The sequence below is a fragment of the Hippoglossus stenolepis genome, chromosome 16 (assembly GCF_022539355.2).
Source record: "Hippoglossus stenolepis isolate QCI-W04-F060 chromosome 16, HSTE1.2, whole genome shotgun sequence".
In the NCBI taxonomy this organism is placed as follows: Eukaryota; Metazoa; Chordata; class Actinopteri; order Pleuronectiformes; family Pleuronectidae; genus Hippoglossus; species Hippoglossus stenolepis.
Window position 1 is genome coordinate 19,229,455 of NC_061498.1, and position 26,989 is coordinate 19,256,443.

The following is a 26,989-nucleotide window of genomic DNA, read 5'->3' on the forward strand; positions in this document are numbered from 1 at the left end:
TAGCTTTCACGGCGCGGACCGATGTAATATACACACCAAATCCCTCGCTTCCGGCCCGAGCCGATATAAAACACCTGCCGTACAGCTGCGTCTTGAGGATGGTAGCAGCGGAATCCTCGTTTAACACCCCTCGCCGAGCGGAATGAGGTAGGAAGCAGGTTTTATTCACTTTGCTACAGGTAGCGCGGAATGGGAGTCGCAATGTCACATTAACCCGTCAAACTTGTCTCACGTGGTTATTTGTTTGTTTAGCTGATGTTTAGGTATTTTAACGGTTGTATTTGTCTTTTATTAAATGATTATGTCGTACTTGTTGTCGTTCTAGTTTTACGGTGTTTCTACGGCGCCACGATGTAATGTCTGAATAAAGAGCCGTGACGCATCAGTTCGAAACTCTCTGCGTCATGCTTTGCCAGCCAGGGGCTGTTACAGTGTATGTTATAATGTCACTATGTGATGATTTGATTGAGGATGAAGATATGTCTGGTGAAGATGCAGAAGCAGATTTCATAAAGAATTTGTGTGTGAATGGCGATAGACTGTACTTTAAAGCACTTTGAATGGTCATCAAGACTAGGAAAAAAAGTCGAGCAATTTTTTTGCTATATTTTAATTTATTTCCTTTGGGACAAACCAGAGCACCTGGCATAAACCCACACAATTTGTTTCAATATTATCTGTATACAGCCAAATCTTAACATACATTATCTCAAGGCATACAGAGAGAAGGGGGGCAAACTATAGAAGAGATGAAAAACTAATTAAATGAAATGGAGAGGCACAGAGACAGGGACAGAGAGATGTCCTCAAGGGAGAGATGGGATGCTCAGATGACTGGGAAGTGGATGTTTGTTGGTGCTCTAGAGCCCAAGTGGAGCTTACGGGTGGCAAATGCAGAGGGGTACTTCTTTGAACCGCCGACCTTATAGAGGACGACCACTCTACACGCCTCAGCCACAGCCAGCCAGGGAGAGATGCAATTCATTTTCTACTGGGACCAGATCTTCCTCCTCTCTAATCCAATGGCGTTTCCAAAGTTGGGAAGTAGGTTGGCCTTAAGATGTTCCTGGTGCCTTCACAGGTTCGGGGCAAGGGTTTTCTTTCTTTATGAGGTAACTTGCTTTTCTATTGAAAACAATTAAGTAATTATCAGGGACCCCTGAAGCCTCGGCGTCCTTCAGCACCTTCTCTTTGTACTCACCAAGGCACATAAAGTCCTCCTGCTCTCCTACTATAAACCGTTTGGCCTCCTCTGTTTCCTCTCTGCACTTGGCATTGGCTAAGAGCTGACGCTCCATCATCTGTTGTTTAAGGAAGCCTGAGTAAAGCAGATTCTTCTCATACCGCATCTTCTCCTTTATGTTGTCGAGTTCATCATTATTGGCCTCAATGATCCTCTCAGCATCAGCCTTCTGCTGGTCAGCCTTAATTTTCTTGAGGTGGTTGGCATAAAGAACCTGTGCTGATAAACTCGCCTTCATCATTGCATTGGAATAGGCTCGTTTTTCAGCCAAATTTTTCTGCTGTGTGATCCATTCTCTCTCTTTAGTTTCTCGAACTCTTTGGAGGCTAAGGGCCTCCTGCTTGGACTTTGAATCCTTTCGCCTATTCTCTTTGACTTCCAGTGTGGCAAACACCAAATCTTGTTTCTTGCACATTTCTATCTGCTTTGTTCTAGGTACATCCCTGTCTGCTTGTTGCTTCAAGTTCTCCCTCCTTTGGGAAATTATTTTCATGTCAGCGAGCTTCTCCTCCTCTCTCCTTCGCTCCTTGTCCTGCATCTTCTCATCAAGGATTTGCCTCATTTCCTCTCCCAAACAATGCATCTTCTTCTTTTTCTCCTCCATGGCCATGAGATCATCCTGCTTCATTCTGTCATACATCTCTTGTAGCTTTTCATTCTCTAGTTGGCCCATGGTTTCTTGCAGTTCCTTCTTTGCCAGACGTTGCATTATGACATTATAATTCCTTTGCTTTATCTTGTCTGCATATTGTTTCCGCATTTTCTTAATCTCTTCCCTAGCTTGTTCGGCTCTCTGTTCTGACGAATTCATACTGTAATCCAGACGCTTCTCCTCCTCTAACAACTGCGCCTGGGTCTGTTTCCTCTCCTGGATCAGGGCATTATTGTTCTTGGCATTCTCAGTAACCCTAATCAGGCTATCTATATTTCTTTTTACGTTTCCATCTGTTAACATTGTTATCATGGTCTTCACAGTACGAACAGTAGGGGGAGGCCTAATCGAAGACTTCTTATTCTTAGCAGATGTATCATTGCAGGTTTCCATTGAAGCATCCCTGCATTGGATTCCAAAATTGGAAACTTTGTCCACAATAGATGTGGGGGCCGTGGAGCACTGTGACATTACAAGTCTTAATGAAATGTTTGTTAATCTTGAGCTAATGTATCTCCAAATACACCATCATCTGGTTCTTTAATTGTGCATTACCGCTGTGTATATATATTGTTTAAAATCAAAGGACATTTTAATATCACATGCGTTTAATCTTCACTAAGATTAGAAGCCTTGGCCTCTATGGCCAACTTCAAAGGTCACAGAGGCCAAAGCTTTTCGTGGTAAATTGGTGGTAAACCACCTTGATGTTGGTTGCCACCCGCCTATGGATCAAAGAAAGAATAACATTTATGATGAAAATAATAAAAGTATAAACACACAAGCAAAGTTAAATAAAGTTTTACTTACTATGTGCAGATGTGTCATGTGAATATGAGTCTGTTTTTGTGTGTATATATGTGAGTGAGCGAGTGAGTTTTAAAATGGCGGCTGGCCACTTTGAAGACAAAATACCCCCTGGAGTGCTGGGCTCATGTGGCTGAGATCACATTTATGTGTTAAGTTTGGGGGATGGAGTGTGTGAGGTGTTGGTGCCAGGTCAGAGAAAGTACTTAGTTGCATGCAAAGAGAGTCTGTGAAGAGCATAACATAACTAACAATAGCTTTCAAATAAATTATTACCAAATATCACTTCAACACAAATCAATCTTGTAAAACATCACATGAACATAATTCCACAGTCCTGTGCATAGCCTAGTGTAATTAGCCCAGTTGTGTTACCAGTTCATGAAAAGGGGGAAAGGTCCTTTTTGACGTGCGGTTTGAAGTCCAGCGAAGCGGTTTTGCTGGTTGTGGCTCCTGTTGTTGTGCATCTGCTGGCAAGAGGTTGTGCCGGAGCAGCTCGTGCTGAAGTCCTTAGGCAGGCTCTCGTGTTGCTGCCGTTTTGGATGGTTTTAGCAGTCTGCTTCAGGCAGGCCTGCTTGGAGGTTGGAAGAGCTAGGGTAGGGAGAGGTACCTACTTCTCTGGGAGAGGTCAGTAGAAAAGAGATAGACGAGAGGGGGAACTGGGCTTTTGGCCTGGTAACCTCATGGGTCATGGGGCACAAAGTGACCAATAGTGGTTGAAAGTTGTGTCCACGGGACGGTTTAACACCTTGGTGTGAGTATGAAGCACCCTGGGAGACTGAGAACACAGAACAGCAAGAATCATGTAAGCACATTAGCTTTAAAAAGCCAAACTACAAAGTGCTACATGTGACTGAGTGCAACTTAACTTGCACTTATTAAAAGTCCGGTCATCCTGTGTCAGAGTCTCTGTCGGAGTCTGATTCCTCCTCACTCCTCCTCTGACCTGCGCTCACTTTACACTTTAACAATAAACACCATCACTGATCACAAGTTATTAGGACACTTTACGTTTGTTTGATTCTCTAGAGTTTATGAGACACATGTTTAAATCTGCTACACAACACGAGATGTAACGTGACGTGCACAGTCAGGACATCAGGGTTAAAGTGACCGGAATGATCTAGAGTCATGATCCGACATCTTCAATTAATAACTAAATAAATGTGCAGTTTGTGTTTGAGGAGACGAGCAGACACAGACACATGCACACTCCAGCACACATGTTCTTCCCGCAGACTATGATGCAGCACGGTATTTTAACTTCATTGTTGCAGAACAAGCGAAGCCCCATTTATCAAGGACATAAATATGGATTCCTTAGGTTTTAATAAAGAGCAGTTGTAAGTGTGATTATTAGAACACATCAGAGAAGCAGACTTACTTGTTGGCCTGCGGAGTAATGCGCTTCAGAGGTGCTGATTTTAGTTAAGATAAGATAAAACTTTATTGATCCACACACTGGGGAAATTCAGTTGTTACAGCAGCAGGTACGTCCGAATGAGGTAGACAAGATAATAGAGAAATATAAAAAGGCAAATAGAATCATAATTTAAAATTAAATGAAAAGATGCTCAGTAGGTGCATTATATACACATTTTCGGGAGGGGGGACGAAGGATAAACGCTTCAGTTCCTGTGTTCGTCACGCTTCCGAACCACGTCCACCAATCATGCATCACGGCCCACGCCTTCAAGTGCAAACCACACGGTGAAAATTTTATGTAAATCGAATTAAAGGGGACATAGCATGCCCATTTTACCACAAGTTGATATGGTTCCTTGGGGTCTTAATGAAATGTCTGTAACATACTTTGGTCAAAATACCACAAGGATCATATAAAACAGCACCCTTTTTACCCTGTATAAAACAGCCCTCCACAGAGTGACCTGTTTTGAGTGCCTGTTCCTTTAAATGCTAATGAGCCAGCTCCCCCCTCCCCCCTCTCCCCCCATGATTTTAAACGATATAAATTACATATTTTATATGATATAAATTATCAAATATGCATCCCATACTTTGTATTCCCCTTCTGTTGTCCTGGAGTTTTAATTTTCCCAATCACATAATTAAATGTCCCCTCTGCCCATCCACTACAAGCACACAAGCAGACAGACAGAGAGAGAAAGAGAGGGGTGGGGGCTATGAAGACCATCATTTACCCCGAACCCCGACATTCAACGGGTACAACAACAAGCGGAGAAAGCAGAATCGCGGGCTGACCTTATATATACAGTCTATGGGGCTGACCAGCGGAGAAATGCTCATCCCGTGTGAACAGCCAGGCGGCTGCATGCTGGAGAACGGCGCTGCGCTGCCTCACAGCGGCGCTTCGCGTCATGTTCCCCGGCGTAACTACTGTAACCCGGCGTAACTACTGTAACGGCGTACAGTAGAGCTGAACACTGCGGAAGTCTTCCACACAGCTGGCAGTGTGGAAGACCGCGGGCAGGCAGCGCCTGCTCAAGCCGCGCAGCCGCCTGACTGTTCACACGGGACGAGCATTTCTCGCGCTGGTCAGCCCCATAGACTGTATATATAAGGTCAGCCCGCGATTCTGCTTTCTCCGCTTGTTGTTGTACCCGTTGAATGTCGGGGTTCGGGGTTACAGTAGCGCTGAACACTGCGGTGCTGGCTGTGTGGCGCTGACACAAATTCCAGCTCACGCACGGGAGAGGGAGCGGTCGCCGAGCAGCTGCTGCAGCCTCCCAGTCCCAACGATCCAGACAAATGCCACATGTGAGTGAATCGCGGGCTGACCAGCGGAGAAATGCTCGTCCCGTGTGAACAGCCCGGCTGCGTGCTTGGGAACGGCGCTGCGCTGCCTCGCAGCCTCGCTGCCTCCGGTGTAAACCCGGAAGTAACGAGTGTGGGGGGACGGGGGGTGGGCCAAGACCATGTAGGGAGACTTCCAGTTCCTTGTTACGACACAAAACCCAGGAAGCGCAATCGAGTCGCTCAAGCATGACGTTTCTGACTTAGAGGAACTATAACAAAACGCGCGAGTGTTTTTTCCCCAGAGTTTTTGGGTTGGTAGACATGCCAGATACCCACATTAACCTGTAGAAGCACTAACAAAGTGGAATTTGCATGCTATGTCCCCTTTAAAGATGTGAAATATGGCTTACTTCCTGTTGCCAGTACGTGGCCCTATAACTATCATTATCACTACATACAGACTAATAGATCTGTTCAGGTCAAAAACACTCTTGTTTCTCTTCAGATCGTATAAATCTTTCACCTTTGCAACATCTAATACATCAGAGGAATCTATGAACACTGACACTGGGGGACAAAAATCGAGGTAGTTTTAATCTCCATGTTGTTGAGATGACCCTCACCAAATTTGAAATTGATCTAATGAAAGCTCTAGGAGGGGTTTGTTAAAATACAAAATGGCCACTAAATCCAAGCATGTTTAGGTCCTCATAAAAGGCAATTAATTTGCCTGAAGAATAATAATAATCATGTCAATTTCAATAGGGCCTTCGCTCGTGCTTGGGCTCTAATAATAGGAATAATACTAATAAGAATACTAATAGGCTTCCACTGTCACATATGATTACTCTACAAATGCTCTGCATGCTGAATGACAACGGGGAACAGCGTCTTTTGTACTTATACTATCCAACTAGGGCTGGGTATCGCCACAGATTTTCCCAAATTGATTAGACTCCGATTCAATATTGATTCGGTTAAGGATATTTCAACGTGCAATTACAATTTCTCTTGGATATAAAAGAAATTCATTCAAATATAAACTAAAGCTGTAAACTGTGCAAGGAAACCTAACCTGGTGCATTATTGAAAATATTAAAGGGATAGTTCACCAAAAATTCCCTCATTATCTACTCACCCGCTAACACCTTCTAACATCTACTGGTAGTTGCTAACTTAAATTATGCAGAAGACCTTCAAATGTACAAGGGATATTCACTATCTTCTCATATATTCTAAAAGGATTGTAGCTGGATTCATCAAGTGACTGCTATGAACAGGATAGCTGACAACAAGGGAAAGACCTTGTGAAGGACAGAGAACTGGAGGGAATAGACTACCCACGCTGGCAGGATCCAATATGACACCCACCCAATGGAGACACCCTGTAAAGGCTACGAAAGAATACCCCCAGAGTCGGCGGAAGTGGGGGCAGTAGACGACTTACTAATGGACCACAGGGCTAATGACCCTGGAATAGAAACAATAGAATACAATAATTCAAGAAGTTAACATGGCAGAATCTGACAAGAAGCTCCAGATGAATCCCTGTGGCTGGAGGAAAATAACATTGACAAAGGGCCGAAAAATACAGCAAGGAAAGAAGAAGTGCTCGATCGATAGAGAGCAGGGATCTCAAATTGATCAGTACTTTTTAAGAAGTCAATCAAGTCAGTCGAGTGAAGTCCAGCGACCGGACTCAAACCAAATTTCGAGGGAGAAGAAACCTTTACAAACCAAATCAAAGGTGAACTTGCATGGAGCTTCAGAAAAAGCTAAATGGGAGGCCATCCATGCAGACCTAAGCAGTGTCCTTGAAAAGATAAAGTGCACAGTTGAGACGAAGCTTGAGAGGATGGATAACATCATCTACAACTGACACAGAAAGAACAGATGAGACCAACACTACCATCAGCGACAGAAGGCAGCTGGAAATGGAATGTTTGGTACTGTTATGGAAGTTTTCTGGAAGTTAGTGAAAGGAGAACTCAGGCAGCTGCAGCTGCAGGAAACAGGACAAAGACAGGAAGTAAAGGTGAAAACACACAAGGAGCAGAAACTACAAAATATAACAGGAAACAGAACTCATAAATCCAAACAGAAGTGTTATGGAAGTGTCTTGAAGCTGGTGAAAGGAGAACTTGAAAATAACATTTTCAAGATGTTATTCAGATAATACATGATAACATAACAATCATAACAAGTACAAATGAGACATATTTATTGAATGTAATAGAACAATTCTTGAGTCAAAACAATCCGATTAGATAAACATAAATGGCAATCAGGAAAATTGTAATCACAACACCAGGATTTCTTCTATCTTCTTCTTCGAGGCAAACTAGTGGGTTTTTAAACTGCAGAGGTTGCCCTTCATTATTTATCCTTTTCCTTCTCAGCTCCAGAATGATCATCTTTGATAAGTTTTCATTATATATTAAAGACCAATGATACATAAAGACAACTACTATGTACATTGAAACAGACAATATAAATCAACATACATCAACATTTTAACAACATAAGTTATTTCAAACTCAAAATTACATTCAAACCATTATCATTCAATTTCGTTCTATTTGTATAGCACCAAATCTTTCTTGTAATTCATGGTGAGGACCCTTTTCTCATATCTGTGTTGTCTAAGGAGGGAAGCCTCTGACCTTGGCCATGCTCTCAGACTTCCCCAAGCACAAAAGACAGCTGCATTACGTTTCAAGGAGAGGAGACAGTGTTTCCGAAAACAATTGAATGAACATACTAAATTAAACAACTTCAATCAAAAACTTAATCACATTAACCATCATCATAATTAACACATTGTAGAGTCTTCAACCCATGCACCTTACGCACAGTAGATTACCACCATGGAGAGGTTACTAGCACATTTAATGCATGGCGTTAGAATTCTTGCTTTTCCTCTAGTGTGTGTGTGTGTGTGTGTGTGTGTGTGTGTGTGTGTGTGTGTGTGTGTGTGTGTGTGTGTGTGTGTGTGTGTGTGTGTGTGTGTGTGTGTGTGTGTGTGTGTGTGTGTGTGTGTGTGTGTGTGTGTGTGTGTGTGTGTGTGAATTGCCTCATAGGCCTGATCAAACTGTCTTGCTGGACGTTCCCCACCCCTGCTCTAATTGCATCTTTTAAATCCAAGCACTCGTATTGTACAATTACAAAATTATTGGAACAATTACCAACTGACCCAGAGCTTTAGACCTTCACAGCCTTCGGATAAGAACACTTTAATAATTCCATAAAATAGGAACACTAAAATTGATTAATACAAAAGACAAGCTCAAACATAAAGTTAAACTGGGAATTAAATATTTGAATTGAATATAAATAATTGTATATAATTAATCACAAAAAGGTAACAGTCCTGTAAATGTATTAGAATGTCTTAATAATCTAGGGATTTACAGCAACGGAGACACACTAAAAAATTTCTGTCTGATTACTAGAAATCACACTTGTAATGGAAATTATGGAAAGCATTAGAGATTTGTCTACAGGTAGAAACAAACACTAATGGCCCCACCCACAGGGGTGAAGTCATGCTATCTCAATCGTTTTCTCAGAAAGATTAATTGAATTTACCTTTTCCTATGAAACATCTCATCAGCCACACTTATATACTTGGAGGTCTGTAATCAGCCTTATTAAAAGAATGGGATTAAACATTGGAGAATGAATCTAACTCAGCATATTGTAACAGATCCAGTCAAAGGTCATCATCTGCGTGTTTCTCTTTGCTCACAGAGAACTCAGAGGTGCATGGTTTGAGTCAAGTCTGTTTTGTTCATTTCGTCCCCTCTAAACCACGTCAGTGTGATTGTCGTCAGATCTATTTCGACCTCACTCAGACCGTCACCACGGTCTTTACCTTGAATGATGTCCTCATCTCCCTATCCTCGAGACCATATATCAACAATGTCACGTGAGTGACCTTAGGGGGCTGGGCTCGCCGCCCATAAAGCTCCCCGGTGAGCGCGGCCGCCTCCTCCTTGCTTCACTCACCTCATCCGAGACCGGCAGGTAAGTGATATATTTTGGGACTCCACTTTTATCAATCCGCCACTTTTGTGCAGGCGCCTTGTGTCCCTGAGGATTGTATGTGGTTTCCCCCCTGTTCTAATAGCGAGGCAGAGGGTTACACTGCATGTGTTAAACTCTGCTCTTTGTTTCAGGCAGCTTAATTCGCTGCACCTGGTACTAACTACTCTTGCTTGCAGCTTTGGGTAAGTGTTGTTTATCTCACGCTGTTTGTTTCCATACAGAGTTTTTTCTCTTACAGGAGTGAGTAGAAAAGTTTGGAAGCGTGATCACTAAATCATCTCTTCCTAAAGTCAAGTTGATTTAGATCGGGGGTTTCTCCAAGTGCGTTCGCGCACAGTGAGGAGTGGAGGTGAGTTTTAAGTCAACCTTTTCACGTTTATCACTGCATGAAAAGAAGAATTTGGGTCAGATACTGTCGCTGCAAATTTTGGTGGAATTTCAGAAAACTGCCAGTAACTGCTGGGAATTGACGCGGGGTTCCAGTTTCTGGCAGTTTTACAAGCCTGAGAATGTTGGGAGGTGACCCGCCTGCTCCTAAGCCTAAGGGAGGCTTTCACATGTAAATGACAATGCTGTGAGCTTTACAAATGCAAATCAGGATAGTTTCACTCAGTGGTGCAGAGGTAACACCTTTTTCTAAAAGGTACTAACTAAGGTACCAACTAAAATATCTGGCGTAAGTACACCAGGCTTAAAATAAATATAAAATCTGAAATTGTAGCTTATATAGATTTCCCTTATGAATTACATTGTATACTGTGCTTCACATAAATCAGTTGTGTCATCGCGTGTCAAAGTTCCAACCATTTGTCCTCCCAAAATACTGGCAAACTCAGCACCATATTCACATGTCCATGGCATGCGAAGCTGTTGACTCTGCTGAAATTGCCTCATAATTTGAACTTCAATTATCCTATTGTTGTTATTAAACTATTTCAGTATTCCATTAAAACACTCAACACTTTTATCCAAAGTGACTTACAATAAGTGCATTCAACTATGAGGGTACAAACACAGAACAGCAAGAATCATGTAAGTACATTAACTTAACACCAGAAAGAATAAACTGGTCCTCAGTCACATACTCATCCCATATAAATGTAAAGTACAATTTAAAAACTGTTATAACCGCTGCTTCAAAAGTGAAAACGTCATTTGTGAAGTTTTACTCTGAAAACGTCACACTCAGCTTCATGCCACGTCAGTCGTTAACGTCAACGCGGTAGAGGGCTGGTCCAATCCAGCCTCGTGAAGGAAGCGTCTGTCTCCCGCAGACAAGAAACTACCGGCTCGTGTTTTGCGTGGTCCGACGAGTGACTCTGTTTTCGGTGTAACAAACTTGCTGAAGTCGGCACGACACTGTTTCCCTGGAGGAGAGGAGGAGTGCGTTGGAAAGTAAAGCCGCGGCGGAGAAGACGGGCGCACAATCCCAAATTTACGGTAAGAGCTACAGAGAGAAGCCATTGCTAACTGCTAAGCTAAATCTTAGATCTGAATAGCGTGTTAACAATTGTGGGATTAGCGAGAAAGTTCCTAAAAGAAGAAGAGAGCATCGAGTGCATGAGCAGAACGAGTGCATGTTCTGCTCAAATGACGCCATTGTCTGTAAGTAACTGTTTAGTAAATGTGATACTCATGTAATATACTCATGTTGCTTTCCAGCTGCCTGTACTATGACGTACTAAGACGTACAAAGAGCCAGTATGAAGGAACTTCCCGTACATCCAACCGGACCTTGCAGCTCTTGCAGCAGCATTGAGAAGTTCAGGAGTCGACAGAGAAGAAAGAGGGTAAGATAAGATTCATTAATAATAATAATTTTTCAGTTACATGTATAGGTGTATGTTGTCATTGAACTGTGCTAATTGTACTGATTGTGTTTACAGCTGATTGAAGCGGGACAGATGACATGGATCCATCCTTCCACAGCCAGGAGCTCACCGACCTGTGTGCCACACTTCAAATAAGACTGGAAGCTACACTGAATCTCACAGCTACACATCATAGACGTTTACACACTGGAGCAGATTCGGACAGAGTCCCACAAAGAAGTTATGATCCAGAGGCGGAAAGAGCATGTCAAGCTTCACCTGATTTATTTTCACTGGCTAGGCCAGTTGTGGTTTTACATTATTTGTGCTTATGTAAATAAAGCTTTGACTCAACATGTACCTTGTTAATGTTTTTTTCCCTCTACAATATGTTCAATATATAACATCAAGCATCACATGAATGAATGTATAGTCTTCAGTAACTGCAGTGCTTTTGGTAAAGGCTTACTAATAATTAATAATATATATTAATTTATAATATATATTAATATATACATTATTAGTAATAATAACTATATATTCATTATTATTATTAATATTGTGTGGGAGGGGTTTACCCACGTGTATTATAATGACCCAGGGTGACCAATAGCAACAGATCTACCAGCCAATCACAAGTGACTTTTCGTTTCAAAGGTCTGTGGTTTCATCCAATGGTGAAGTGAGATAAGTTCTAACAAGCGATTTCGCTGCGATTCATATGCTAATTAGATAACACCTTCGCTCCGCGACTCCATGGCGACACGCCCCCTTTAATGCAGGTTGCCGGAGACTGGCTAAGATACAGTATGCTCCTGAAACAGGAATGGGGGATATGCCTCCAGTTGAGCGGGAGATGGCCGCCTTAAAGGGGACATAGCATGCAAATTCCACTTTGTTAGTGCTTCTACAGGTTAATGTGGGTATATGGCATGTCTACCAACCCAAAAACTCTGGGGAAAAACACTCTTTACGTCATGCTTGAGCGACTCGATTGCGCTTCCTGGGTTTTGTGTCGTAACAAGGAACTGGAAGTCCTCTCCCCACCGTCCCCCACACTCGTTACTTCCGGGTTTACACCGAGGCTGCGAGGCAGCGCAGCGCCGTTCCCAAGCACGCAGCCGGGCTGTTCACACGGGACGAGCATTTCTCCGCTGGTCAGCCCGCGATTCACTCACATGTGGCATTTGTCTGGATCGTTGGGACTGGGAGGCTGCAGCAGCTGCTCGGGAGCGACCGCTCGCTCTCCCATGCGTGAGCTGGAATTTGTGTCAGCGCCACACAGCCAGCAGTGTGGAAGACTTCCGCAGTGTTCAGCGCTACTGTAACCCCCGAACCCCGACATTCAACGGGTACAACAACAAGCGGAGAAAGCAGAATCGCGGGCTGACCTTATATATACAGTCTATGGGGCTGACCAGCGGAGAAATGCTCTCTCCGTGTGAACAGCCAGGCGCTGCGTGCTGGAGAACGGCGCGCGCTGCTCCAGAACGGTCTTCCACACTGCCAGCTGTGTGGAAGACTTCCGCAGTGTTCAGCTCTACTGTACGCCGGGTTACAGTAGTTACGCCGGGGTACAATAGTTACGCCGGGGTACACCGGACGCGAAGCTGCGAGGCAGCGCAGCGCCGTTCTCCAGCACGCACCCGCCTGGCTGTTCACACGGGACGTGCATTTCTCCGCTGGTCAGCCCCATAGACTGTATATATAAGGTCAGCCCGCGATTCTGCTTTCTCCGCTTGTTGTTGTACCCGTTGAATGTCGGGGTTCAGGGGTAAATGATGGTCTTCATAGCCCCCCCCCCTCTCTTTCTCTCTCTGTCTGTCTGCTTGTGTGCTTGTAGTGGATGGGCAGAGGGGGACATTTAATTATGTTTTAAATGATCCTTGTGGTATTTTGACCAAAGCATGTTACAGACATTTCATTAAGACCCCAAGGAACCATATCAACTTGTGGTAAAATGGGCATGCTATGTCCCCTTTAACATATCTGGGTCCAGAGCGGGTAACCGCCAATCCACACTGTCCACTGAAAGAGTGTGATAAGTCGGACCGACTGGTGTGTCAGACTTATAATGCAGCCACACGAGCAGCCCGTTCGGGCAATGCACTCGCCATTTTATTGGCAGCTCTGAGGAGAACAGCCAACCCAGAGGATCAGGACACCATGAGCCTGATAGACTCTGCCCTTGTCACTCATTCCCAACTTACAAGGGACATTGGTGCAGCTATGTCATCTGCCATGATGTCACGGAGGCAGATCTGGTTGGCACAGACAACTCTTCCCGAGAATATCAGGAAAGAACTGACCAATATGCCAGTCGTGCCAGCACACGTTTTTCATCCTGACTCCCAGGGTGTGTTAGACAAGGCTGAACAGTCTCGGCGTACCAGAGAGTTTGTACACCGCACGTTCAGAGGGGCTGTGACTACCAGGTATAAACTTAGGGCTCCCAGCCTCCCACCAATCATCATCCTGGGCTCGTAAGGAGCCATGGGTGTATGGCAGGCGACAGGTTACAGGATTCACAGCCTCTGGTGACTCCAACCAGCCTTCACAACGTCGACGTGGGTCCCATCCCCGTTTTTCGGCTAGAGGTGCACCCCAGTGGAAGCGCCCCCAGAGGTTCAGGACCTCAGGCGGTACTGCCTTAGGGGTGGGGGACACCCGCCGAATTTCCTTCTCAGCTATGCCTGGGCAGCTGGGAAGAAACTGTCAGACCCATGGGTGCTTGCTACAGTATCAAAGGGGCAGAATTCAGTGGCGGCCCTTACTCAGGCTCCGACAATGGTCAGGGACCCAGTCCAGGCTCAAATCCTGACACAGGAAATTTGAACCCTTCTGCAGAAGGATGCAATTATGAAAGTAGATCCAGATGAACAGCTCACTGGCTTCTACTCCACGTATTTCCTCGTGCCGAAAAAAGATGGCGGAATACGTCCCATCTTGGACCTAAGGCGATTAAACGCCTTCATAAAGGTACTTCCTTTCAAGATGCTGACCACGGGTCAGATCTTAGAATCTATCGAAAAAGGGAAGTGGTTCAGGCTCGATAGACCTGGAAGACGCGTACTTCCATGTGCCCATCTGTCCAAACCACAGACCCTTTCTTCGGTTTGCATTCCAGGGGCAAGCCTATCAGTTCAAGGTCCTGCCATTTGGCCTTTCCCTCTCACCACGGGTGTTCACCAGAGTGGTTGGGGCTGCCTTGTCTCCTCTCCAGATGTCAGGAATAAAAATCCTACCCTACCTGGACGACTGGCTGATTTGTGCTCCATCTCTTGGCCAAGTTGTAGAGGATACCCAGAGGGTGATCTCGCATGTACGGTCCTTGGGTTTCAAGGTAAATGTGACAAAAAGCAACCTCGAGCCAAGGCAGCAGGTGACTTTTCTGGGACTTTGTTTGAATTCCCTTACGATGTCTGCATCCCTCACCTCTCAGAGGGTGAGGAGGATTCTAGCCTTCCTGGAACGATTCCGTCTCAGCAGGCAGCTAGAATTTATCAACTTTCAGAGGATGCTGGGGATGATTTCAGCCGCAGCAGCTGTTGTTCCTCTGGGCCTCCTCAGGGCCCGGCCAATGCAGAGGTGGCTGAATGCCTTCAAGCTCGACCCGAAGCTGGACAGACACGTGAAACTTCGTGTGACACGTGTGTTGGGCCATGGTTTTGTGTGAAACCACACTTCGGCCTACATGTGCCATCAAAGCCTGAAGCAGCATGTCCCTCCAGGACTCCGTCTCCCAGGGGCCATTAAAAACCAGAGCAAGGAACTCAATGTCCCAGAGGGCATCAACTTCACACAGAGGGGTGGAAACCCCCCCCAGGGACACAGGTTTCAACTCCCATTGGTCACTCTGGACCCCATGACCTGTGAGGTCACCGGGCCAATATAAGCTAGGTTCTCCAGCTTCTTCTCTCTCTTTCTAAACTCCCTCCAAGGAGAGAAGGCTGTCGAGCTCTTCCTGCCTCTTCCTACGATCCTTCCACAGGAGGGAAGGCTGTGGAGCCTCTTCTCCAGCTCACATCTTCTCTTCCCATCCAACTCTTCGAGAGGGGCACAAAGGTGCAGCTTCCAGCTCATCTCACCAAGGAAACCTCCTCGCCCTCCAAGCTCTACCAACGTCCTAGCAGCGACTCGATGTCCTGCTTGCAAACTTCAGCCAGCAACTGAACTGAACTGAACTCAACAGAAACCAGCAAGACGACACAAAACTGCGAACTGCACAGCAACTTCCTTTTTCCCCTTTCCACGGACTGGTAACACAACTGGGCTTAATCATTATACTAGGCTAAGCAAGACTGTTTATTCGATTCTGTGTGAGGTTTATAAGTTTGATTTGTGGTGTTGTGATATTTTGGGTACAAGTTATTGAGAAAGTAATGTTAGTCTGTTATGCTCTTCACAGTCTTTCGTTGCATCCAATCTAGTAACTTCCTCTAATTTGGCACACACACAGACACACGCATAACTCTTCACCTCATTATCTCTACAGGTCGTAAACATTCCAATAGGTGGGGGAAGGGTGTTATCTCTTTGGCCAGCGACCATCTTGAAAGCACGCTGACTCACACAGACACACACACATACCTATCTTTGTTTAGCAATTAGACCGTTAGTAATTTGTGTTTTTATACTTTATTATATTCATAATAAATGTTTTTCTTTCACAAATGTTTTTCCATTAATGTTGCATAAGTGAATTTCGCCAACCTTTACACTGTCAAGAACCCCATATCTTTCAACTTAGCTAACTATCTATATGGTAATTTTGGTTATAGTTATTCATTTAATTGTTAATCAGAGTTCCAAATTTGTAGTTAGAACCTTTATGAGACTTAATCAATAAATTGGCTATCTTTTCCCTTCCTTTGAAGGGTGGTGCCCCGAGGTAACTTTAATCAATTAAAGTTATTATTTAATATTAATAATAAAATATTAATATTTAATATTTTTATCTTGATAACCAAATTTATTGAATGCCGAAAGGCACACCATTTTATGGTATCACGTTTGATGCATTATGGCACAACACGTGCATGTCTCCAAGCCTTACGCCCATGGGCGGACCGGGTGCTCCTGCTCCAAGGAGTCCCCCTCGGGAACATTCCATCGAGGAGGACAGTGGTGATGACAGATGCTTCCCTCACAGGTTGGGGAGCAGTCTGGGAAGGCAGGATGGTGCGCGGTTCGTGGATACCCCCTTGGGGTGGCGAACACATCAATGTTCTGGAGTTGAGAGCGGTTCACCTTGCTCTGAAGGCTCTCCTTTCCTCCATCCAAGGAAGGCATGTCTTGATAAGAACAGACAGTTCTTCAACTGTGTATCATATAAATCACCAGGGAGGCACAAAGTCCCTGCATTGCCTCCAGGTGGCACAGAAACTCCTGTTTTGGGCCTTTCAGCATCTGGCTTCACTCAAAGCAATCTTTATCCCAGGTATTGTAAATCAGGCAGCAGACCTCCTGTCCAGGACTGGTCCTCTCCCAGGAGAGTGGAGGCTTCATCCAGAAGTTGTATCCCTCTTATGGAGTCGGTTCGGCATGGCTCGGGCCGATCTATTTGCATCAGCAGAGACAACCCACTGCAGGATGTGGTTCTCTCTGAAAGGCCAGCGAGGTCCTCTAGGCCTAGATGCACTATCTCAAGAATGGCTGGCAGGGTTGTTGTACACCTTTCCTCCATTCCCTCTGATTCCCCAGGTACTCAACCGGATTGCCTCGGGCCACTACGAGGTGCTGTTAATAGCCCGCAGGTGGCCAGGGAGGCATTGGTTCCCAACGCTCCTTCGCCTGGTTCACGGTCAACCATGGGCCCTGCCAGTCAGGGCAGACCTCCTCTCACAGGCAGAAGGTCAGATATGGCACCCCAGATCAGACATCCTGCAGCTTTGGGCTTGGCCCCTTCTCAGTACCTCTCTCAGGTGTTAGATGAGGCTGTCCTGAGGACCTTAGACAATGCCCGGGCTCCCTCCACTTGGGCTAACTATGGCCAAAAATGGAGGGTGTTTTCTACATGGTGTCGCAACAGACAGGAAAATTCAGCCACTTGTCCTATTGAGCTGGTTCTCCGCTTCCTTCAGTCACTTTTGGACTCGAACAGGGCGCACAGCACCATTAAGGTATACACTGCCGCAATTTCTTTCTTCCATGAGACAGTGGGAGATGTTACAGTTGGGAGACATCCTTTAGTGTCGCAGTTCATTAAAGGAGCATACCGCCTGCGACCAAGCAGGGCTCCCAGGGCTCCATCGTGGGAACTCCCCTTGGTATTACGGTCCCTGATGCAGTCTCCCTTTGAACCCATAGGGCAATCCAGCCTTAAGTCTCTATCTCACAAAACAGCTTTCCTCCTGGCTATATGCTCTGCCAAAAGGGTGAGTGAATTGCATGCTCTGTCTATAAGTGACGATTGTTTAAGATGGAGGGCAGGTGACTCAGGTGTGTCGCTCTGGCCAAACCCCTTGTTTTTGCCTAAAGTCATAAACCCTCAGACGGTAAATCAGGTGGTTGAGATCAGCACTTTTCAACCTGATCCGGCTCTACTGCAGGAGGAAGCCGGCCTGCCTACTTTGTGCCCAGTAAGGGCACTGAAGGCTTCTATTGCACGCACAAAGTCTCTGAGGGGCTCACACTCTCAGTTATTTGTCTGTTTTGGTGGTAAAAAAAGTCGGCCACCCTGTGTCTAAACAGTGTTTGTCCCATTGGATCGTTAACACTATCGCTGAGGCCTATTCTGGACAGAACCTACCAGTCCCAGATTCCTTGGTAGCTCATTCCACCAGGAGTGTGGCCACTTCCTGGGCTGCTTTGAAGGCGGTCCCTCTTTCAGAAATCTGTGCAGCAGCAACATGGAGTGCTCCCTGCACGTTCTCTAGGTTCTACAGGATCAACGTGGCTTCCCCCACACCACTGGCTTCCGCGGTGCTGCTCTCAGCTGCTGGGCGAGGATGTGAGGTGGTGGAGTCCTCTGTTCTTCCCCACCCTGATGATACTAGTCATCCAAGGTAAAGACCGTGGTGACGGTCTGAGTGAGGTCTCATAGATCCATAGTTATAGTCATAACTTACGTTATTCTGATTAGCAGTTCATTTAGCTCTTTTTTATTTTATTGGGTGCACTTTTAATAGTGTTTCTTGTGTGTGGAACATTAAGTTACCAGAACAAGTTCCTCCTCTCGAGACCACTCATTAGGAGGAGGATGAAGAACCACTCCCTGTTTCCCTCTACGTCACCTCTTCACGGGCGTCTGGGGGAAGGGCTAGCATGTATCTTGAAGTTTGGATCCATTCTGCTTTACCTTGGACCCTAAGGGCTGTTCTGGTTGTTAACAGCACCTTGACGAGCCTTTTCACCTACAGTATATGAGATAGAGACACTTTTCCAGATTTGATTAGTGCATAATTTCCTACATGAAAGGGTTGAATTAGTTCATTTGAAAGTCTGCTTAGCACCTGTAAATGAAACAAGGTCTGGTTTAGTTTAGTTAATTTTATTAACATACTCTAACATATACCCATCAGTCCAAAGCAGAGTAATTTTATGGGGTGTCAAAGGTGGGCTTGCACTAGGTGTGCTTTGAATGGAATAAAGCACAATAGTGCAATAGTATGTGGCCACTTCAAATCAGTGTTCACCATCATTTTGGTGATTGTTTATTTTATTGTGGATTTCATTCTCTCATCCTAACCTGAGTTAATTATAGCTAAAGGAAGCCACTTAAGGGCACTCAACAACAATTATTTTAATCCTGTCTCCTAGATGGGAAAGATTCAATCTACTTAAAAAAAACTGGTCTACAATTACTAGCAAGTATTTGTAGCTCCAACAACTTCGCATTTGTACAAAATCTATTTCCATATTTATAAAAGGACCCGATTAATGTAACAAATGATCTTGTTTCCCTGTGCTGTACTTTCTCCTATAATTTGCTAAAAAATAATGCATCTTTCCGTTATTTTTCACATTAACATGTGTGAAGCCTGGTGCAAACCATTGCGATCTTATTATATCATTGATCCCCCCTTTTCCCACCTGTGATGGGCCGTGCGTGACAGTGGACAAAAGGGATCACGGACAGACTGGACAACCTCTTATCTTTATTTACTTAAATCAACACCAAATGCCTATCTAGAATCAGTGTAAATGGTTGCCACTTTGTTCTTTGCCAGAATGCAAGTTCTTGTAAGGGAGTACAAAACCGCACCAGAAGGTAATGCTCGTGCTTTCAACACTTCTTAATCAGTTATTACCACGTAGCCAGCTAGATATTTTGTGTCAGACGGTCTGTTTCCTGACCTGTCCATGTACAGAATCAAATCTGAATTTTGTATTAGTGTCTGCCACAAGTCTGGTCTCTGGTTAAATAACCACAAAACGTCATGTTCATCATTTTCATCCATCATAGGAAGAACAGTGTCTGGGGTAGAAGTTGTGAGCGCTTTAATTTTGGGTGGGGGCTTGAGAATGATCACCTAATAGCCAGTTGACAAGCTGCTGTCATGTGCTGCTTGGACTTCACAAGTCCCACATTAATATTTTTTTCCTTTTTTTCTTTACCTTTAAGATGATAGGAACTTCAGAAATGTCTGAGGGCGATCCATATTTAATTGGATGGGGTGGCTGTGGGATGAATTATGTAGAGATCTTAGCTAAAAGGGTGTGAATGCAGAAGCTGCATACAGCTTCTCTCTTTGGCTGGCATGTAGCCACCATCTATCTGTGTCTGTGTTTTAACCCGCCACAACCACAGCAACATTTGGATGTGTGTCACTTATTCTGTACAAATTAATTTGATAGTTGAATTGGCAAGGTGCACCATTGTGGATCAACAACATTTTTTCATATTTCAAGTGTTTTATATCCAAAAATTGAGTGTAAACCAAACTTTAGGATTAGTTGCTGATAACTTAAGTGACTGAGTCATACAAATTCAATTGTGAGATTAATTTTAATATGACTATTTATTTTTTCTGCAAAGTTATCTGCATTATATTATAAATTGTTCCCTCCACAGACTTAAAGTGTGAATACTGAATTCTCCAACTCTCAAATTCAGATAACCCTTGTGTTGTCCCTGCTTCCCCCGGCTGTTGGCCCCCTCACATAGCCCACCCCATATTAGGATGCACACGTAGGGCAATAGACAAGTGAGCAGCCCTTGCAGATGTATTTGTTACACCCGCGGCACACGGTGTGAGTTTTACAGTCCTTTTTCCTGGGGCATATCTGACAACTCTTCCTCTTACTCGCCCCGAGCGGGGCTGCTGCTAGGGCTATGGAGGAGGCCGACATTGGGTCGAGTCGGAGTCAACAGCTCTCTGTGCGGCGGCGGCGGCTTTACAGCCTTCACAACCGCCGCGGACGCGCCCGTGGGGGGATGCGCTCCCTTCGTGCGATGAACGGAGTCACGAGAGCCTTTCCCAGCTGCTCTAGGAACACCTTCCGCTTGTTCCGCTTGCCCGGCATCCAGTCTGGGTTGATCGCTCTCCATATCACGAAGGTGTTGTAGGAAGAGACGTCGAGAATGTTGTGAAAGACGACCAGGGGCCAGCGAGCGGTCATCCTCCTGCAGCTGTACGTTCCGATCACCTTGTCTAGGTTATCCACGCCACCTTTGTTGCGGTTGTAGTCCAGGACGATGACTGGTTTCCCGTCCTCGCGGTCGCTGATGTCGGCCTCGGGGTGCCGTGTACTCAGGAGCACCACATTCCTGTTTTTCTTTGGGATGTAGGACACAAGAGTGGCGGTGGGCGTGAATGCGAACTTGGATGAGAACACCTCTCTTCCCTTGACCGAGCAGCCCGGTCGGGAGCTCGGGCTTGTTCTTCCGAACCGTGCAGACCACGGTGAGCTTCCTCTCCAGGAGCTGCCGCGCGAGTTCGTAGGAGGTGAAGCAATTGTCCCACGTGACGTTAGGACCGTGCAGTCCCTCCGTTACATCGAGCACTACCCGCAACCCCTTGTTCCGTTAGGGGCGTCCGCCGCTCGGCTTTCCGGTGTACACTTGCATCTTCCAAGCGTAGCTTGATTTCGCATCGCAGGCCACCCATGACTTGATCCCGTATCTCGCCCCGGGACCTGTACACGCCCGCTAAGATCAGCAGCCCTACGTAGGCGCGCAGGTCGGTCTCGTCCATCCCTTTCCATTCGTCGCCGTATTTTCGACGACCCTCCCGATTCGTCATCTCCAGGATGATGTTCTTGTCCTCCTTCTTCTTCTTCTTCCAAGGATGAAGAATCTGCAGAAGCATCACCCACTGGGTCTTCGTCTTTGTCACCGTCGTCGTCTTCGTAGTCACCGTCTTCGTCTTCGTCTTCGTCTTCGTCGCCGTCGCCATCGCCGTCGCCTCCGTCTCCGTCCTCTCTGTCTTCTTCTCGGTCTGCTTTTCTGTCTGCTTCTCGGTCTGCTTCTCCATCTCCTTGTCCGTCCGCTTCTCGGTCTGGCTCTTTCGCGTCCTCTTCGGGTTCAGAGGATGGTTGCTGGGAGAATAGCTGTTGGAGAACCTGTTCTCTGGTGAAACGCTCCTGATGCGACATCGTGCCATGGTCCGTGAGAGAGTGGCACACTGAGACTTATATGTGGGTCCCCCCTTGATTTCAATTGAATCAGGTGTGGGTCTAAATGACCCCACAGAGCACCACAGCGCCTCTCTGGGGTCTAAATGACCCTCCCATGACAATTGAGAATGACAATCCATTGGTCTCAATTACCCCAGGAGAATTGGATAATGACAATCCTTGGGTCACCCTAACCCTGACCGGCCAGGGCTTGCGCATGATCACACGCACGCACTCACGCACGCACACATACACACACACACACACACACACACACACACACACACACACACACACACACACACACACACACACACACACACACACTCTGGGTCAATCCGACCCAGGAACAACACAAGGGTTAACCAAATCAATCATAATATTTAAGTTATATATATATTTAAGTTATATATATATTTCTTTCTTATTCAAATCTTACAAAGACTTTTATTGTTCTTTTATTAAATAGTTTGTGGCAAGCAAATTGGCTTCTTTCTTTCTTTTGGTTCCATCTCATTGACAACATTCTGAAAAGTCAGCATTTTAGAAATAAACAGCATGGCTCAGTTCAAAATTTTCATTCAATAACTCCTCCTCTCAACATATGACATGATGTCAACATCTGATGATTATTATTTTGCACCGCCTACTGGAAGCGGTCCACTTCTTCCTGTTTTATCAGTTTCATACAGAACACAGTGAAAGTAACTTCTTAGTTAATGGCTTCAAACCTTTCATACAAGAACAGAACATGAAGCACAGCAACCTGCATTACTTTAAATAAATTTGATTTATTTATTTTAAATTTCTGTCATGATTTGTCTTTTACATTTTGCTGATTTTGAACAGCAGTGGTTATTATTCTCTATTTTCATCATATGTCCCAAACAGAAGAGGAGAGTATAGAGACTGTCTGTCTCTCTGCTCTCCTTTGGATCTGAACTCGAAGGTCATCTATCTTTTTTGCAGTATAGTGTTTTAATACAATGAAACTTAACTTAACTATCTGAGTGGTAAAGTAGTTCAGTACAGCTGCTCTACAGTATTTCCATTTTTATTATTTCATATTCATTCTACTACATTTATTATATAGCGCTAGTGCTGTTAAGATCAAAATTCACACAATCAATATACTAACACTTAAACTGTTTTGTTGATGCTTATGTACTTTTTCTAATTTAAAGGATCTCAACGCTTCATAGCACATTTTATTAATTCCCTCAAGCATATCACACATTATCTAATGTATCTGAAATCCTAGATGGATTTTATTCATTTGGTCTAGAGACTAAACTCTGTCTCAGAGATGAAGTTTTCACTTCAGCTATCAATAGTGAATTCCTCAAAAATAACGGAATGTCAGCACAAACATATACACATCAAACTTTACTTCCTATTTATCACATTGATCTCATTTGTAAAAAATCATTGCTTATTTTATCATGTTTTCTTTTTAAACTTATGTACATTAATTCATCAGCATTTATCAGGAACATTCTATCACTGATATTTGTGGATCTGGGAGCATAAGGCTTCATCTGCTCTAGCTTCTTTAAATCTCCTCAGATTTTTAATAGTCATAACCTTTTTAAACCTTCCTGGGGCAAACGACGCAGCAACTGGCCATCCACCATTAGTCAACTCACATATGAGAGCAGTTAAAGACACAACATTCTGTAAGTCTATCCTTTTATCTGCCTATGACTCCAGCTGGCATTCTGGAGCAAAACTTTACTATGGGCCAGGCACCTTGTCTGGCCTGTTTATCACCGGTGGACAAATTTAGAACATCAAGGCCTGGATGATCCAAAACTGAGGTTGTTGTAATTGGCCCTAAACATCTCAGAGAAATACTGTCTGACCAGATATTCACCTTGGATTGTGTTAGTTTGGCCCCCAGCTCCACTGTGAGGAACCTTGGAGTTATGTTTGACCAGGACATGTCATTTGACCCACATCTAAAATAAGTCTCTAGGACAGCTTTCTTCCACCTGAGCAATATTCAGAAAATAAAAACATCCAGTCTCAGAAGTGCTACTCATTGTGAGAACTGTTGGGTTTCTCTATAAAACAATTTAAGGTATTGACCTTCTATGTAAAGTGCCTTGAGATAATGCATATTCTGATTTGACGCTATAAAAAATAAAATAAAATAATATTTACTTGAAACATTTGCTTTGCTTTCCAAATTGCCTTGTTTTATTTTTAAACAAATTGTTCACAGTTAAGTTTTTAACCTTTGCTGTGGAATGATTATTTTGTTGGCATATTCACATCAATTAAAAAAAATTCACTTATACATTCATTAAACCCGGCTGCAGCATCAAAGCTTCCACAGTTACATTTTGCTTTAATACATCAGTGGCGGCAAACTTAAAGGATTTTCACAAAAAAATTAGAAAGTATTGTGATGGAAATTCATCTTGAGATTTGAAATAATGAAATTCTCAGACTGGAGTTGCCTTTGAGTCTTTATAATAGTAAGCTCTGCAGAGGTTACACAACAAGCACGGGTGCTCAAAATGGAACTGGCCGCAAGTTCACAAAAGCCAGAACTTATACAAAGAGGCGTTTCATAAAACATAATATGAAAAAAGACATGAAAGACATGAGATCATCTGTGTCTGTCCGTCCGCTGTAGCAGTTGGAAGAAAAACATCACCAAATAAGGGCATGCACCCTGTTGATCAAGGTCATAGCAGTGAGACACCACCAAGTAAGGGTTCCATCCTGTCAGGTAGACAGTATCACAGCAGTTAGACACCTGGTCAGGGGGATTTCCAATACCTTAGACACTGGTCAGTTGAATTTTCCACTACAGTATTTCGCCTTGTGTACACACTCTTAAAACTATCGACTTTGGGATCAGAACAAGGGGCAACATCCCGGGCTGAGCGATGAGGCCAATACGGAAGTGTTTTCATAACTTACAAACAATCAAAGCAAAGTATTGCACATAATACATAATGTATTAAATTATATATGCAATACTATTAATGTGGAAGAACTCCATACTGTACATTCATTGTCTTGGTAGTGCACTGTTTAATCCAAAACCATATTCAAATACATAGTTGAATATCCACAGAAAATAAGGACACAAACTTTGTTCATAAGTAACACTTCTTCTACAATAATGCCATACTTTTATGTTTCCTGTCATTTTATTAGGGACGGACGAGCCTGAAGGACACAGCTGTGCTGACCGTGTTCTGTCTCTTATGGCAAAGAAGAAAAATAAAACACTGGGTTTTTATCTAAAGTGTATCAAATCAGAAAGTAAAAGATAAACATTGTTCTGATAAGTGTTCATTTTTTTAACCAACCATAATGAATATAGAAATTAACTCTATTATCCATGACACTTAGCAATGACTGCCAACTCTAAACAGTTGCAGGCCATCTTTAGTTAAGGGAGGAAAACATGAAGTGTTGTGCAGATGAAGCTGGTGCAGGTCATCCTCATGTTGACCAGCCTGAAGCTGCCGATCTCCACCATGTTGCTGCTGCCACAGTGGATGCTGAGGACATCAGGTGCTGCAGTGCTTCATCTAATGAAAAGAAGAAACTCACTATAAAAGGATGTTTTATGTTGTGTATGTTCCAGCAAAGACTGGTTCTTACAGTTTATTCTGTGTTCAGCAGGTGGAAGCACCACAGATTTCAGACAGAACCAATGTACTGGGCTCTGGGTTTGTACCCTCATGGTTAAATGCACATATTGTAAGTCGCTTTGGATAAAAGCATCAGCTAAATGAAATGTAATGTACTGAAAGAAATAAAACCTTGTACAAATAAATAAAATGTATTTCTACCTCATCTGTAATATTCAAGGTGATAATCTCTCACAGAGCTGTTGATAACAGTCCACATCAAGTCTCTCCACTTCTCTGTGTGAAAACATAATTATATAATAAATATGAGAACCAACAGTGGTGTGTGGAGATTATAATCTTATCTAAACTGTCTAATTCACTGTAAATTCCATAACAAGCTAAATAAACAAGGTGGCAATAGTAATGGTGGTTATACCAGCCTGCATCAGAACATTTGTGAAACATATGTAGCGAGGTGGGAAAGCGGGGATAGTGATAGGTTGCCACAACGCCACCTGGGGAATTTCACCTCCAGGAAATAACTCAACTATTGTAAGTGCAGCAGCACAGGTTCGTTTAAATCACGGGGCAAGAGACGTGTTTAACTAATAAACAAAGAACTTTAATATACTCAAATAAATGCATAAATCAACAAGTAAAATGAAAACAAACACAACACCAATTAACATGCAATAAAACGCTTGACATGAGCAACACAGGGACAGGGCTGGGACTTACCGCGGCGACAACCAAAGAAAAAGGGGAAGGATTAATAAACTCACCACCCGTGACACAGCAAACCAACAAAACGGGTTGTGAAGAAAACCCCGCCACCAGGAATTGGGTCGCCGCCTCAGGCCCACAGCACCTGACCAACAATGAAAGAATAATTAAAACATGTCCGCGTGGAAACAACAAAACAAAACAACAAAACAACGAAATACCAACCAATATAAACAGTATTTAAAAGGTTGCTAAAAAACTAGGCGTCCCTTTGTGGTGATCACTCCGTAGATGAGTCCAGAAAGCAGACCCGCAACTGCACCCCGAAGGTCCCCCGGCAGAGCGATCCCCCGCCAGCAGTCAGTCACGCTGCGTACGAGGGGGGAAAATTAGAGGAGGCGCTGGCTGTTGCACAACCACGCCGCGGCTACAGAGGTAGCTCTTCCGCGCTATCCACGACCCACCGGAGAGGAGCGGAAACGGAAGGAGTCCGAGCCAAACACGGCCGCCTCCTTAAATACGGGACGCCTGACGTCGCCTAATGACTGGTGCGCCATTATAACAGGTAGAGCGCCCCGCAGCGGCAGGGAGGGAGCGCGCATCTGGCTACATCTATCCCCCCCTTTTGCATCGTCGGCCCGACGATGGACAGAAAGGTCTGACTAACACCAAGGTCTAAAAATGGCCAACTGGGAGTTAGACACCGGGCCTGGAGGTCTATTGGCAGCATGGTCCTGGTGATCTGCGGGCCGAGGAAGACGATGGACATTCGGATGGTGGCCTGCCATGGAACGAGCAGATCTACGCAGAGCCAGCTGCCTGGGACTTGGTT

General features: G+C 44.4%; 1 protein-coding gene and 1 pseudogene across 1 annotated transcript; one reads left to right on the plus strand and one right to left on the minus strand.

Moving 5' to 3' along the window:
• Positions 1-1,055: 1,055 nt before the first annotated feature.
• On the minus strand, positions 1,056-2,198 carry LOC118123373 (cilia- and flagella-associated protein 45-like). Its single transcript, XM_035180724.1, has one exon. It carries the CDS (start codon positions 2,196-2,198, stop codon positions 1,056-1,058), a length of 1,143 nt encoding a protein of 380 aa, XP_035036615.1.
• An 11,573-nt stretch (positions 2,199-13,771) lies between these two features.
• Positions 13,772-26,699, plus strand: LOC124854962 (annotated as a pseudogene).
• The last annotated feature ends 290 nt before the right edge of the window (positions 26,700-26,989 follow it).